We start from the raw sequence: 12,801 nt of genomic DNA on the forward strand, positions 1-12,801 counted from the left end.
AAGGCAAAGCCATTCCTGGATGGTTTTTGGCAATAGTTTATCATTCAAGATGAGAATGTATTAATCATCTATTTTCAGGCTTCTGTCTTATGGATGCATTCCAATGAGCTTGAACATTTCTATTCTTTATGATTTCTGCTCTGTTCACACATTTCTTTTCAACAATTTATATTGTTTTCTGTATAGTTTATTGATAGATCAATTTAGTAGGGGGAGAGAAAGAATAAAAAGAATAAGATTTGTAAATTAAGTGTAGTATGAAGGCAATAAAACTCTCTTTAATATGTTTTGTTAACTTTATTTTCTATTTGTCAAAATCATATTGAAAGACAGAAAGAACTCTGTCTCCACTGGCATGAGATTGTTCCTTTTCATTCACAGCCAGAATCAATTGCATAGACTCATACAACCACAAGGGGGCAGGAGGTGAAATGCCATCCTAGGCCAAAAGGGGGGAGGATCATAAATACTGGGCAAATAGCACTAATGGTCAGGCACTAGCGGCTTATAGCTGTAATCCTTGCTATGCAGGAGGCTGAGATCTGAGGATTACAATTATAATCCAGCTGGGATACACAAAGTCAAAAGTTTCTTTTTTTAAAATAAGTTTTTTATTGTAAAAATATTGTACAGAGGGGGTACAGTTACATGAGCAAGGTAATGAGTAATGAGTACATTTCTTATAAAGAATTGTTGCCCCCTCCTTTGCTTTTCCCCTACCATCCTTTCCCTCCCATCTCCACAACTAGCTCCTCCCCCCTCCCACCCCCGCCTAAATTGTAAAGTTCGTTTTTCGACATAGCATCTTGTGCATCTCATTGTTGCAATGGGTCAACCTGTATCCCTATTTAAACAATTTGTTTTTTCCCTTCCCCTCCCCAAATTATGTCAACATCAAATACAGTGAAAACAAGGATTATACCATGGGGGAGGGACATATAAAGCAACAAAAAATCACGCGGTACCCTATAAATAAGCTAGAAACAATAGCAAGAAAAAAACCCACTTGTGTCCTTATCTTGGGGTTCATTAAGCTTAACATCACCTTATCTGACCTCTTCTGCTTGTCTCAGACATATACTAGTTATTGCAAATAAGGGAAATCATGGGACCTATGTTTCCTTGTGCCTGGCTTACTTCACTTAATATAATTCTTTCCAAGTCTTTCCATTTCCTAACAAGATTCTTTTTTTAATGTTTTTTTAATTGTAAAAACAGTGTACAGAAGAGTTACAGTTACATGGGTAAGGTAATGAATACATTTCCTATTGAGCATTGTTATCTCCTCTTTTGTTTTTCCCCTACCATCCCTTCCCTCCCCACCTCTCCAACTCCCCCCACCCCCTACAAGTTGTAAAGTTTGTTTTCAACATATTGTCTTGTACATCTCATTGTTACAATGGGTCAACCTGTATACCTATTTAAGCATTTTGTTTTTTTCTCTTCCTCTCCCAAATTAGAAAACTGTATATACAAGATGCAGGTCACCAATGTCAAATACAGTGAAAACAGGGGTTATACCGTGGGGGAAGAACATACAAGAGAAACAAAAAATCATATAGTACATTTTAGATACATTAAAAACAATAGCAAGAAAGAAAAAAACAAGTTGTGTCCCTATCTTTGGGTTCATTTTACTTAACATCATCTTATATGGTCATACATACATAGCTTTTGACCTTTTCTGCTTGTCCTCAACTTATACTAGTTATTGCAAATAAGGGAAACCATGGGATCTATGTTTCTTTGGGCCTGGCTTACTTCACTTAATATAATTTTTTCCAAGTCTTTCCATTTCCTAACAAGTGGGCAATGTCATTCTTTCTGATGGAGGCATAGAATTCCATATTATATGAATATATATATATATATATATATGTATACATACATACATACATACCACATTTTCTTTTCTTTTTTTTTTTGGTCCGGTTGTGGGGCCTGAAGTCTGGGCCTGCGTGCTGTCCCTCAGCTCTTCAGCTCAAGGCTAGCACTCTACCAGTTGAGCCACAGCACCACTTCCAGCTTTTTTCTTTTTGCTTATGTGGTGCTGAGGAATCGAACCCAGGGCCTCATGCATGCAAGGCAAGCGCTCTACCACTGAGCCACCTTCCCAGCCCACATACCACATTTTCTTGATCCATTCATCTACTGAGGGGCATCTGGGTTGGTTCCATATCTAAGAAATAGGAAATAAGGCTGCAATAAACATGGTTGTGCTGGTAGCTTTAGTATAGCCTTGTTTGTGATCGTTTGGGTAAATGCCCAAAAGTGGGATTGTTGGGTCATAGGGGAGCTCTATGTGGAGTCTTTTGAGGAAACTCATACTACTTTCCAAAGTGGTTGCACAAGTTTACACTCCCACCAACAACGCCGGAGGGGTCTCTTCTGTCCATATCCCCTCCAGCATCCGTTGTTATTAGAGTTCTTGATTATAGGCATTCTAACTGAGATGAGGTGGTATGTCAATGTTGTTCAAGACATGGTCATTGGTCTTGAACTCTGGGCCTGGGCACTGTCCCTCAGCTCTTCAGCTCAAGGCTAGCGCTCTACCACTTGAGCCACAGCGCCACTTCTGGCTTTTTTCTTTTTGCTTATGTGGTGCTGCCTAATTGAGCCCAGGGCCTCATGCATGCAAGGCAAGCACTCTACCACTGAGCCACCTTCCCAGCCCTCAATGTTGTTTTGATTTGCATTTCTTTTATGGCTAGAGAAGTTGAGCATTTCTTCATGTATCTATTGGCCATTCTTATTTCTTCAGAAAAGTTTCTCTTTAAGTCTTTAGCCCATTTATTTATGGGGCAGTTGTTTCTTTAGGGATTTGTTGTTGGGGGATTTAGTTTTTTGAGTTCTAAGTATATTTTAGATATGAGACCCTTTGTCCATTGTATGGCTAGTGAAGGTCTTCCAATTTGTGTGTTTTCTATTGATCTTGCTAGCTATGTCCTTTGCCATGCAGAAGCTCTGCAGCTTCATGCAGTCCCATTTGTCCAACCTTTCTTTGATTTGTTGTGTTTATGGGTCTTTATTAAGAAAATTTCAGCCTGTGTCAAGGAGTCCTAGATTTTCTCCAATTCTGTCCTGTAATGTTTTCAGAGTGTCTGCTTTGACTCCGAGGTCTTTGATCCATTTGGAGTTGATTCTGGTGCAGGGTGATATATGGGGATCTAGCTTTAGTTTTCTACAGGTGTTTAACCAATTTTGCCAGCACCATTTACTGAAGAGGCTGTCTTTCTTCCATTCTATTTTTTTTTTAGTTCCCTTATGGAAGATTAGGTGGCTATAGGCCAAAGTCAAAAGATTCTTATCTCCATGTAACCAGCAAAATGACAGAAGTGATGTGGCTTATGTGGTAGAACACCAGTTTTGAGAGAAAAAAAAAAGCTAAGGGAGAATACCCTGGTCCTGAGTTCAAGCCCCAGGATTGGCATGCACACATGCGTGCACGCATGCGCACTTGCACGCGCGCGCGCACACACACACACACACACACACACACACACACACACACACAATATGATAATACTAATGACTAGCCCAATAGTGTTTTTATAGTTAATGTGATGTTAAACCTTGTGTCAGAAGGAATATGTAATAGCATGTCTGACATGCATGCCAGCATTGTGGCATGCATAACATTTTCAGGCATTTAAATTGCAGGAAGCGTTATTTGTTAAATGAGTATGTAGCAGGTTTCAATATATAACCACCAACACAGCTGTTCAGAAAGGATTTTGAAAATCTTTATTTCCTTTAAATTACTGAAAGTCTTACTCTGCGATCCCATTTAATATATATAATATATATATGAGTGAGAAATACAAACTCCATGTTAGAGGACTCCCCAGCTCTAGACTCTTGTGCCAGGGAGATGCTACAGTCTTTAACCCACTGGGCACTGTTGAAATGTGCATTAATCAAGTCACATGTGATCCCCATCTAGGGCTGGAGCTCCTGCTGCTTTGGACAAGATGGGAGGCACAGTCTCTTTGTTGAAGTGGAAAGGGCCCCGGGACTCACAGGTGAGCCTCCTGAAGGGCACCACTCCCTGATCCTCTCTGGCTGTTCTTCCTCTCTAGGAACTGAGTAGGTGAGAGCAATCTTTCTTTTCTTCCCTCCCACTGGGCTTACAGACATGAGCCACATGTCTGGGCCCACCAGTCTTTGTATCCATTCCACTTGGAAGCAAACTCTTCCTGTTCTCCTGGATCCTCAGTGAACAGTAACAACTGTTGACAATGAGCAATTCCTCTTTTCTAAAACTCACCTATTCCACAGGCATCCCGGTCCCATCTCTCTGGTCATTGTCTTGGTTGGAAGGCTTGGAGGAGACAAGTCAACAAGACTGCTACAGGAGAATTCCTAGTGGTGTCAATGAAGTGTAATTGTGTGAATTCACTGTAGTCATACAGAATAGATAGCAAGGACGGAGTAGAAAGAAGAAAATTCATTTTGCATCTAGTCTGTGTCAGAACTTGGCAAGATATTTTTATATGTTATCTCACTTAACCTTCAGAGCAATATTGTGAAGTGGAGAGTGTGAACCCAGAGAAACTTAACCTCAGCCTCTTCTATGTATGAATAGAATAAAATAAAAGCTAAAATTTGTGATGCTCATTATATGCCAATCACTATGACGAGTTCATTAGATCTTTACAACTTCCTGAATGAGGTCCAATAGAAACACTGTTCCTGAGCTGAGGGTTAGTGGCTCCTATCTGTACTCCTAGGTACCTTGGGAGGCTAAGATTCAGAGGATTGCAGTTTGATGCTGGCCTCACAGAAGAGTCCTCAAGACTCCATCTTCAAAATAACTAGAAAAAAAGCAATGCTGGAAGCATGACTCAGGTAGTAGATTACTAGCTGAGCAATCAAATCAAGGGAGTATGAGACATCAAGTTCTAATCTGGGCACTATTTAAAAAAATCTTATTTTAAAGATGAAAAATTGTGTCAGACATAGTTCATGAGAATTCCTACAAAGAAATTAAATGCATTTCCAAAGAAATAGTCCTGGGATGAATTCAGGCACTGGAGGTCAATGAAGAGTAGACATTGTCCTGATTTCCCAGACAGACACCCTAAGTTCTGGTCCCTACCTCCTTTCAGCTGAGAGGTAAATTAGCAATGCCTAAGGTTGCTTAAGATTGAAAAGGAAAGGCCTTGTCAGCATTCCCAGTGGGACAGAAGATGACTTAATAAATATTCAAAACAGCTTTCCTAAAAAATGGCATATTAAGACCATGGTTTTTTTTTTCCTTTCCAGGTGCGATTTCTTATTACTTGGTTGGCTGGCAGCCACCTGGCTTTGGAAACACTAACACTGTGTAAACTATTTGGGGTCAAATCTTTGTGAGCAGGGCAGGTGATTCTACAAGCCACATTTGCCCTCAGATACACAAGTGTAAATATTCTTGGCTCTTCAAGGAGGTAGGCATACTACATTAATTTCCCAAAGGGGGAAAAGAAATCATTTCCCCTCCTTGGACTCTCATTGGTAACTTTGAACAGGGAATCTGAAAGATTAAGGAACTGGTTCCTGCCATGAGAAGTGGAAGCAAACCAGATTTGCTGAAACCTAGTTGCAAGCAGATTTTATGGGTTTTATTCCACTAACCCTTCCAAAGAATAAAGAAAGATGTGGCATTTTAAGGCATTTTTATGATAGATTGTATCTTAGAATAGCATTGATAACCAGTAAACATGTTTGGTTCTTAATGTTATTACTTAGTATAGCTATTTTAACATCAAACACAAAGACTTGAAAATGCCTATCACAGGAACTATTTTGCAGATTATTTGGCATTTTTAATAACATAAATAGATTTTTGTATACCCAAGTAAAATAAATATTTAATCTGACTTAATCAGATAATTAAAATAAAGATGTCCCAGATATCAAAACTCGCTTGGAAAAGTACATAGATGTCCTTAGTTTCATGCATTGAAGATATTTCTAAAGGGTTGCACACAAATCAAATTTTTGTCATTCGAGTTATGATTTGTAATTTCTAGGAGAAATGTTTATATGAAAGACTGCCATGTAGAGAGCTGCGAGAGGCCGCACCTGGAAGATGGCGCCGGCTTCCGCCCTCCGCCTTCCCGATGGCGAATGCTCTCGTGGTAAACAACTCCTTATATGGCTAAGGCAAAGAATCTGGCTTGCTTTTGAGCACCTGAACCTATTGGTGGTTCCCACGTGGCGTATCAGGGTTGGCTACCCAGCGGGTACTTAAGGCTGTGGGGAATTCTCCCCGGGGTTGGGGTCAGAAGATTACTCAAAGGTCCTGAATAAACTGCAGAGAGAAGAGTCCGGTGTCCCGTCTTCCTTGCTGGTCGAGGCGGTAGCGACACTGCCATGATGAGATTAGTCACTTTTTAACCAATTTGTAATAGTAGGATTTTGCTTCCTGCCATTAAAAAAAAGTGTGTCCTAGATTACAGCATCAACTTGCATTTACTACTTCAATTACACTGTTACAGATAATTACAAAGACATTTGTAAATGCTCTGCTATTTATGATTTTATTTCTAGGACAGTCTGAGAATATACCTACATTTGTATCTAGGTCTATATCTGTATCTTCTAGAAAAACACAGATTCCAGAGTTATTTGGTGTTAGGATTCAAAAAACAAATAAACAAAAACCCTTATCCTTCCAAACCATAGATTCCTTTTTTTTTTTTTTGGTCAGTCATGGGGCTTGAACTCTGGGCCTGGGAGCTGCCAAACCATAGATTCTTGTAGATAAAATGCTTTGATTATTTAAATTAATGATTAGATCTAGTTAAATGCATTCCTATCTACTTCTTTGGAAATTTCTGAAAACAAGGCAAAACGAAGAAGAAGGAAACAACACAATAAGTGTCATTTATACTTTAAATAAATTGACTATGGTAATTTATAAACTTCAATATGGCAAAGCCACTTGCTTTTAAAGTCTGTGCACATTCATATTCTTGTGACACTAAGAGTTTTTTGTTCGAGTTTTTTCTAATTTCCATCTTACTGAATGCATATATTAATGTGCTAAGTGGTATAATGAATTGTATTAAATATGTAATAGATGTAATAACAGATTTTACTTTTATAGAAACCTTAAACCAAAGGACATTTTTGAATGAATATGATTGCTATATTTTCCTGTGTGCAGTATCTTTATTTCATATAACTTTGGCCACAGAAATAATACAACAAATGTATGCTAAAAATTACTTCCAGGTATGGGTGTGTGAGTTTGGGGTGGGAGGAGGGAGCAGTCTATACAGGCATACCCTTTCCTTTTTAGTTTAAATATTGAGCTCTCTGCCTGTGCACTGGAGTTGCATTTTCCTCTTAGTCCCTTTGGCTTTTTTGTCCCTTCTACCCTTTCTTCTTGCCTAACTCCCGAAAGCAGGTGTGGGAGGAAATTGGTTTCTCTCCTTCCAGCCACAATCATCTCACATTCCGTCTGTTCTCAAGACCGCTTTGCTAGACCTTTCTGTCCAGATGAGAACACTCCACATGTTGTGAAATTTAACACTGCATTTCCATCCTCTTAAATTTCATTCCTCTTATAGAGGAAGTTTGTACCTTGCTTTCCTCTTAAGGGTCCACACCTGACTGATAGAGGAAAAGCTTGGGGACACTGGAGAAAGGCTCTTGTTTCTGGCTTTCTTCCCTAAGCTTTAGAGATGTGAAACTTGGCAGGGGTGTCACAGTGACCCTGCTTGGAAAGTCGAGCAGGACCACCTCTAACCTAATAAGCAGCCTCCTCTCCTCACCCTCCACCAAACCCTACTCACACCCCTCTCCTTTTTGAGATGAAACTTTAAAGAATCCCGTGCACCCTCGACCCCCTGGGCTGTGACTGCAAACTCTGAGTAGAAAAACCATCTCCACTGCGTAACCACCCTTAACCCAGTGTGTCTCCTCAACACAGAGGAGACACAGGTTAGTGTGTGTGTGTGTTCATTCTGATCACCCAGCTCGAAGACATTCTGCTCAGGATGACATGTCTAGGCTTGCATGAGCTCACGTTATGTACAATTTGAAAGGCCTCCCTTCTGAAGTTTTTTGGCCAAAAAAAAAAAAAAAAAAAAAAAAAAGAGGAAAACCATTTCTCCTCTGCGCGTTTGCATTTGGCAAAACGAACATGCCGCGTGCAGCTGCGCGCCCGGGCCTTGGATTTCTTTTCTCTGCAGGACGCAGGGTCCGTGGGCACTGTCAGACCCGGGGGTCTTGAACCCCTAAGATCTGCGTCCACGGCCCCTCCACATGCCTTGTGCTGGGGATTTCTTTTTAAAGCATTCTTAAGAACAAATGACACTCGGTCCTGGAGATAAGTTGTGGAGAACTGATGCTCGTCTAGGATGGCTGGTTTATCCCCACATCCAAGAGGGGGTGTGTGTGGGGGGGGGTAAGGGGGTGGTAAACAGACATCAAGCGCGGTTCAAGCCTGGGGCACCCAGAAGAGTCATCTCCCTCCCCCCAGGGACAGTCTGCACCCCTCGCCTGCACATCCCCCTCCTCCCCGCGCCCCTGGGGACCACACACCCCTCACTCAAGTGGGGCTGGGAAGGGGGAGGGGGTTAATCAGGAGAGCTGGCCAGGTGGGGCGCCCAGCGCCCGCGCTCCCCGCCCGGTCCTGCCCGCGGTGGGCGTCGGAGGTGAGGGGGCGCTGTTCGGGCAGCCGTGCGCCGGTGGCGGGCGGGCGGGACTGCTGCCAGGCTGACGGGAGACGCGGGCCCGCGTGGGGGCCGCCGCCGCCGCCGCCGCCGCGGTGATGCGAAGCGGGTGCTGGGCCGGGCGGTGGAGTCAGAGCCGGGGCGCGGGAGCCGGAGCTGCAACCTCAGCGCGGCCAGCGGCGGCGGCGGCGGCGGCGGCGGCCACAGCAGCCCCGGCTCCCCGGCCCCGAGCCGCGCTCTCCACCCCGCCGCGCCGGGAGCCGCCGCCCCGCGCTCTCTATGGACGTCAAAGCGGCCCCCAACGGGGTGGCCACCATCGAAGACCGAATCCTGCGGATCACCGGCTACTATGGCTATTACCCGGGTTACTCCAGCCAGAAAAGTAAGACGCGGCGGCGGGGCTGCGGTGCCCCGGGCCGGGCTGGGGCGGGCGCCGCGGGGCCGCGGCGGGGCGCACGGGCGGGACACCTGCAGCCCAGCCACCCTCCGGGCCTGGGGATCGGCGGGGTGGAAAGTGCGTCCGCTGTCCGCGGTGCTGAACCCCGAGCCCGCCAGGGGTCTCCCCCCTCCCCCGGGCTGGTTTGGAGCGGGAGTTTGGGGGTGAGGGGGGGACAGTCGCCGAGGACCCGCCCGGGGCGCTCAGCCCGGCCCGCCGTCGGCCGATCGCCCCGCGCGGATGGACGCCGCCGGGGAAGAAGGCGAACATGGCTGTTCCCCTAGCGCACACTCCCCGAAAAGCCCTACTGGGTGTCGGGGTGCGTACAGGGGATGCAGGCGGGGGGACTGGGAGACAGGGCGGGGGGTGGCCGGGGGCGGGTGACCTAGACGTGGGTCCCCTGGCTGGCTGGGTGGGCTCAGCGCACTCGGGGGTGGATGGGACGTGGTCAGCGCGGGAATTCCTGGTGAGCAACGGGCTCCAGGAGGCTCTGCACCCGGGGCAGAGCGAAGCACCCGCTCAGGTACCCCAGCCAGGAGCTGGCAGCAAAGGACGGGCGAGGGGCAGGCGCGGCAGGGCCCCCCCAACCCCGTGCCCAGCGGGCTGCGCTGACCGAACCCCGCTGTCTCCCCGCGGCGAAGCGCAGCCTGGCGGGGAGGAGGTGCTCACGTTTCAGGAGCAGATTTCCAGGGGGGAGGGCGAGGGGGGGGGTCTCTGCTGCCCCCTCCCAGCACACAAACCCCAAGAGCTGCCAGGCACAGAAGTGAAGCTCGATTCCCCCCCCCCTTTTTTTTTTACTTTACCAGTTCATTTCTGTCTCAATAGAAAGGGCTTAATGAATATTTTGTTACTGTTGTGCTCTCTCTCCCTCTCTCTCTCTCTCTCTCTCTCTCTCTCTCTCTCTCTCTCTCTCTCTCTCTCTCTCTCTCTCTCTCTCTCTCTCTCGCCTTTGAAGCTACCCGATGCATATCTGCATTTTGGGGGTGCCATTGACAGGATAGGGTCATTGAAGTTAGTGGACCTTCTCTCCCCCTCCAACCTCTTCCCCGCCACACATATAGATGAGAAATCACTTTTTTCCTCATGTAACTTTGTTCCCTGCTATGCTCGCTCTCTGTTGAATCATAATTCAGCAGCTTTGTTCCGTGGGCCTTTCTCACACAGATATTTTCTAGTTTAATATTTCATTTGGTTTCAGGAAAAGGCCTCTCCGCTTTGGATGGGCTCTGCCTAGCTGTTTTTAGCAGGAGAAGCTTACATTATTCATTTTTCCATACAAAAGTAATTAGATAGTGGTAGAATTTTTCTGGGGAGAAAATAACACATCGTGGAATGCTCTTTGAAGTCTTTATACTATAGCCTCAAAAGTTTCCCCCCTCCCTCTTATTGTTCAAAGGTGTCTGTCTACTTTAAGCCTCTATTCTTTTTTTTTTTTTTAATTTTTTTATTGTAAAGATACTATACAGAGGGTTACAGTTACATGAGTGAGGTAATGAGTACACTTCCTCTTGAACATTGTTACCCCCTCCATTGTTTTCCCCCTACCATCCCCTCCCTCCCTCCCTTCCCCAAGGTTCTTTTTTTTTTTTTTTTTTTTTGATTGTGATTAAGTGATTACTTAATTTCCGGAAATTCACAGTATTGTGGAATAATGATGCTCATTTAAAGTCACAAGTTCATTCTAACTTTCCTGGAGCAAATTGTCTATCACAGTCTGTAATATATAACGGTGCTCATATGTTATATACCATATATGTGATCAGCAGCATGGGGATATTTAGTAGTGGTTCAACCAGATGAGTGGGAGTTCTTTGTTTCTTAAGTCCAGTTAGTTTTGTCATATCACCTAACATTTTGGATTTATCATCCACTTATCAGGGAGACCATGTACTGTTTGTCTCTTCGTTCTTGGCTTACCTCGCTCAACATGATTCCTTCTAGCTCCATCCATTTCCCTGCAAATTAAGCCTCTATTCTTAAGTAAAAGCACCGATAGATCTTGAGAAAACTACTTGAATTTCACCTCTAAATAGTTAAATTAGGAACCATGAGACTTGGTCATTGAGAGAATATAGAATCTAAAACCACAGACTCAGGCAAGTTTATTATTATAATTTTTATGAAAGTAGAATTTTGTTGAATACTAGGAAAGTGACATTTTAGATAAGAACATGTTCCTATCTTATTTTTGTGTTTGCTCAAAGAGCTGCACATGTTTCATTTGCAACACAATAGCAGGACAAAGAAAGGGAAGAGCATTGGCCAAGGCTGTGACTGGAAGCCAGAAAGGATAAAGATGCATTTGGCATAGTTCTTTGTGATGGTCGATTGCCTAAATTCAGGCCACAGAGTTCAAACTGTGAATACAGAGACTCTCACAAGAATAGAGAATTTAGAGATAGAGTTAAATATCTCTGAAGACATTCACACTTTCAGATGCAGAGAGAGATTGCCATTTTTTCACAGTGAGAGACTGGCAGAGGAGAGAGCTGGAAGAGGGCCAAGCAACCAAGCACCATGAAATAATCCTGCTCTTAATGCAGGCTTCAACTAGTAAACAAACACATTGAAGCAAACTAGTACAATATGGTCAATTGATTTAGCTGCTACCAGAAATGAGCAACAGCTTGGGGAAAGTCTGGAAGAATATATTTAGGAAAAAGCTACAGTGATGAATATATGATATGTGAATGCAAGGTGACTTTCCTGCCTGTCACCTATGAGACTTTAAGGATAGGATGATCTATAACTTTTACCTTTTTGGAGGTAGATGAGACCCACCTATAAGAAATTTGCACATGGGCTGGGAAGGTGGCTCAGTGGTAGAGCACTTGCCTTGCATGCCTGAGGCCCTGGGTTCCATTCCTCAGCACCACATAAGCAGAAAAAAGCTGGAAGTGGCACTGTGGCTCAAGTGGTAGAGCGCTAGCCTTGAGCTGAAGAGCTGAGGAATAGCGCCCAGGCCCAGAGTTCAGGCCCCATGACCGGACCCAAAAAAAAAAAAAAAAAAAAAAAAAAAAAAAAAAACAAGAAATTTGCACAGAAGATCAGCCTTGTAGTAATATATCCTGCTGCTTAAGCTTGTATCTTGTCCAGAGCAAGTCTTGTATGGCTGAGAAAAAAAAATTGTAACAGGATTCAGAGAAATGAAGGTACTTTTATGGCCGCCAAGCCACTTAAACAATCTTGTTCAATTTGATGAGCAGTTTACACACACACACACACACACACACACACACACACACACACACACACACACAATCCACAATCAGGGTTCAAAGATGATTAAAGCGTAGTGGCTAGCTTTGAGTTATTTATAACCTAGGGGAGAGCTGATGTCTGTTAAGAGATAGCAAGAGAAGTTGTGATATGTAGTCAAATTCTGGTATATTTGAAATTAGAGCCAATAGGGTTTTTTTTTGATGGTTTGAATACAGTATCGGAGAGAAGGAGAGAGAGAGAAAGGTTGGGGGAGAGAGGAAGGAAGGGAAGAAAGGAGAGAGAGAGAATTAAAATTAACCATGTTTTCTGGTTTGACCAAGTTCATTGTATGTGTGGAAGGAAGGCTTCAAGGTAGAGAAATTCAAGAAGCTGAGATCTGAGGATCGTGGTTCAAAGCCAGCTAGGGCAGAAAGGCTATGAAACTATCTCCACTGGAGAACAGGAAGTGGTTCTATGGCTCAAAGGGCAGAGTGCTAG

The 12,801-nt window shown here is 44.1% G+C and overlaps 1 protein-coding gene across 2 annotated transcripts in view; it reads left to right on the forward strand.

Moving 5' to 3' along the window:
• The first annotated feature begins 8,724 nt into the window (after positions 1–8,724).
• Positions 8,725–12,801, forward strand: part of Slc35f4 (solute carrier family 35 member F4) — a 206,964-nt gene continuing 202,887 nt past the window's right edge. Inside the window, exon 1 of one of the 2 annotated variants that reach the window (XM_070032771.1) lies at positions 8,725–9,048. In XM_070032771.1, the coding sequence (XP_069888872.1) occupies positions 8,946–9,048 (103 nt within the window). In that variant the 5' untranslated portion in view covers positions 8,725–8,945. The remainder of the gene's footprint in view (positions 9,049–12,801) is intronic. The other variant, XM_070032781.1, reaches the window with a different exon arrangement.

Source organism: Dipodomys merriami, unplaced genomic scaffold (assembly GCF_024711535.1).
Source record: "Dipodomys merriami isolate MVZ:Mamm:240054 unplaced genomic scaffold, mDipMer1.0.p SCAF_1, whole genome shotgun sequence".
NCBI lineage: Eukaryota > Metazoa > Chordata > Mammalia > Rodentia > Heteromyidae > Dipodomys > Dipodomys merriami.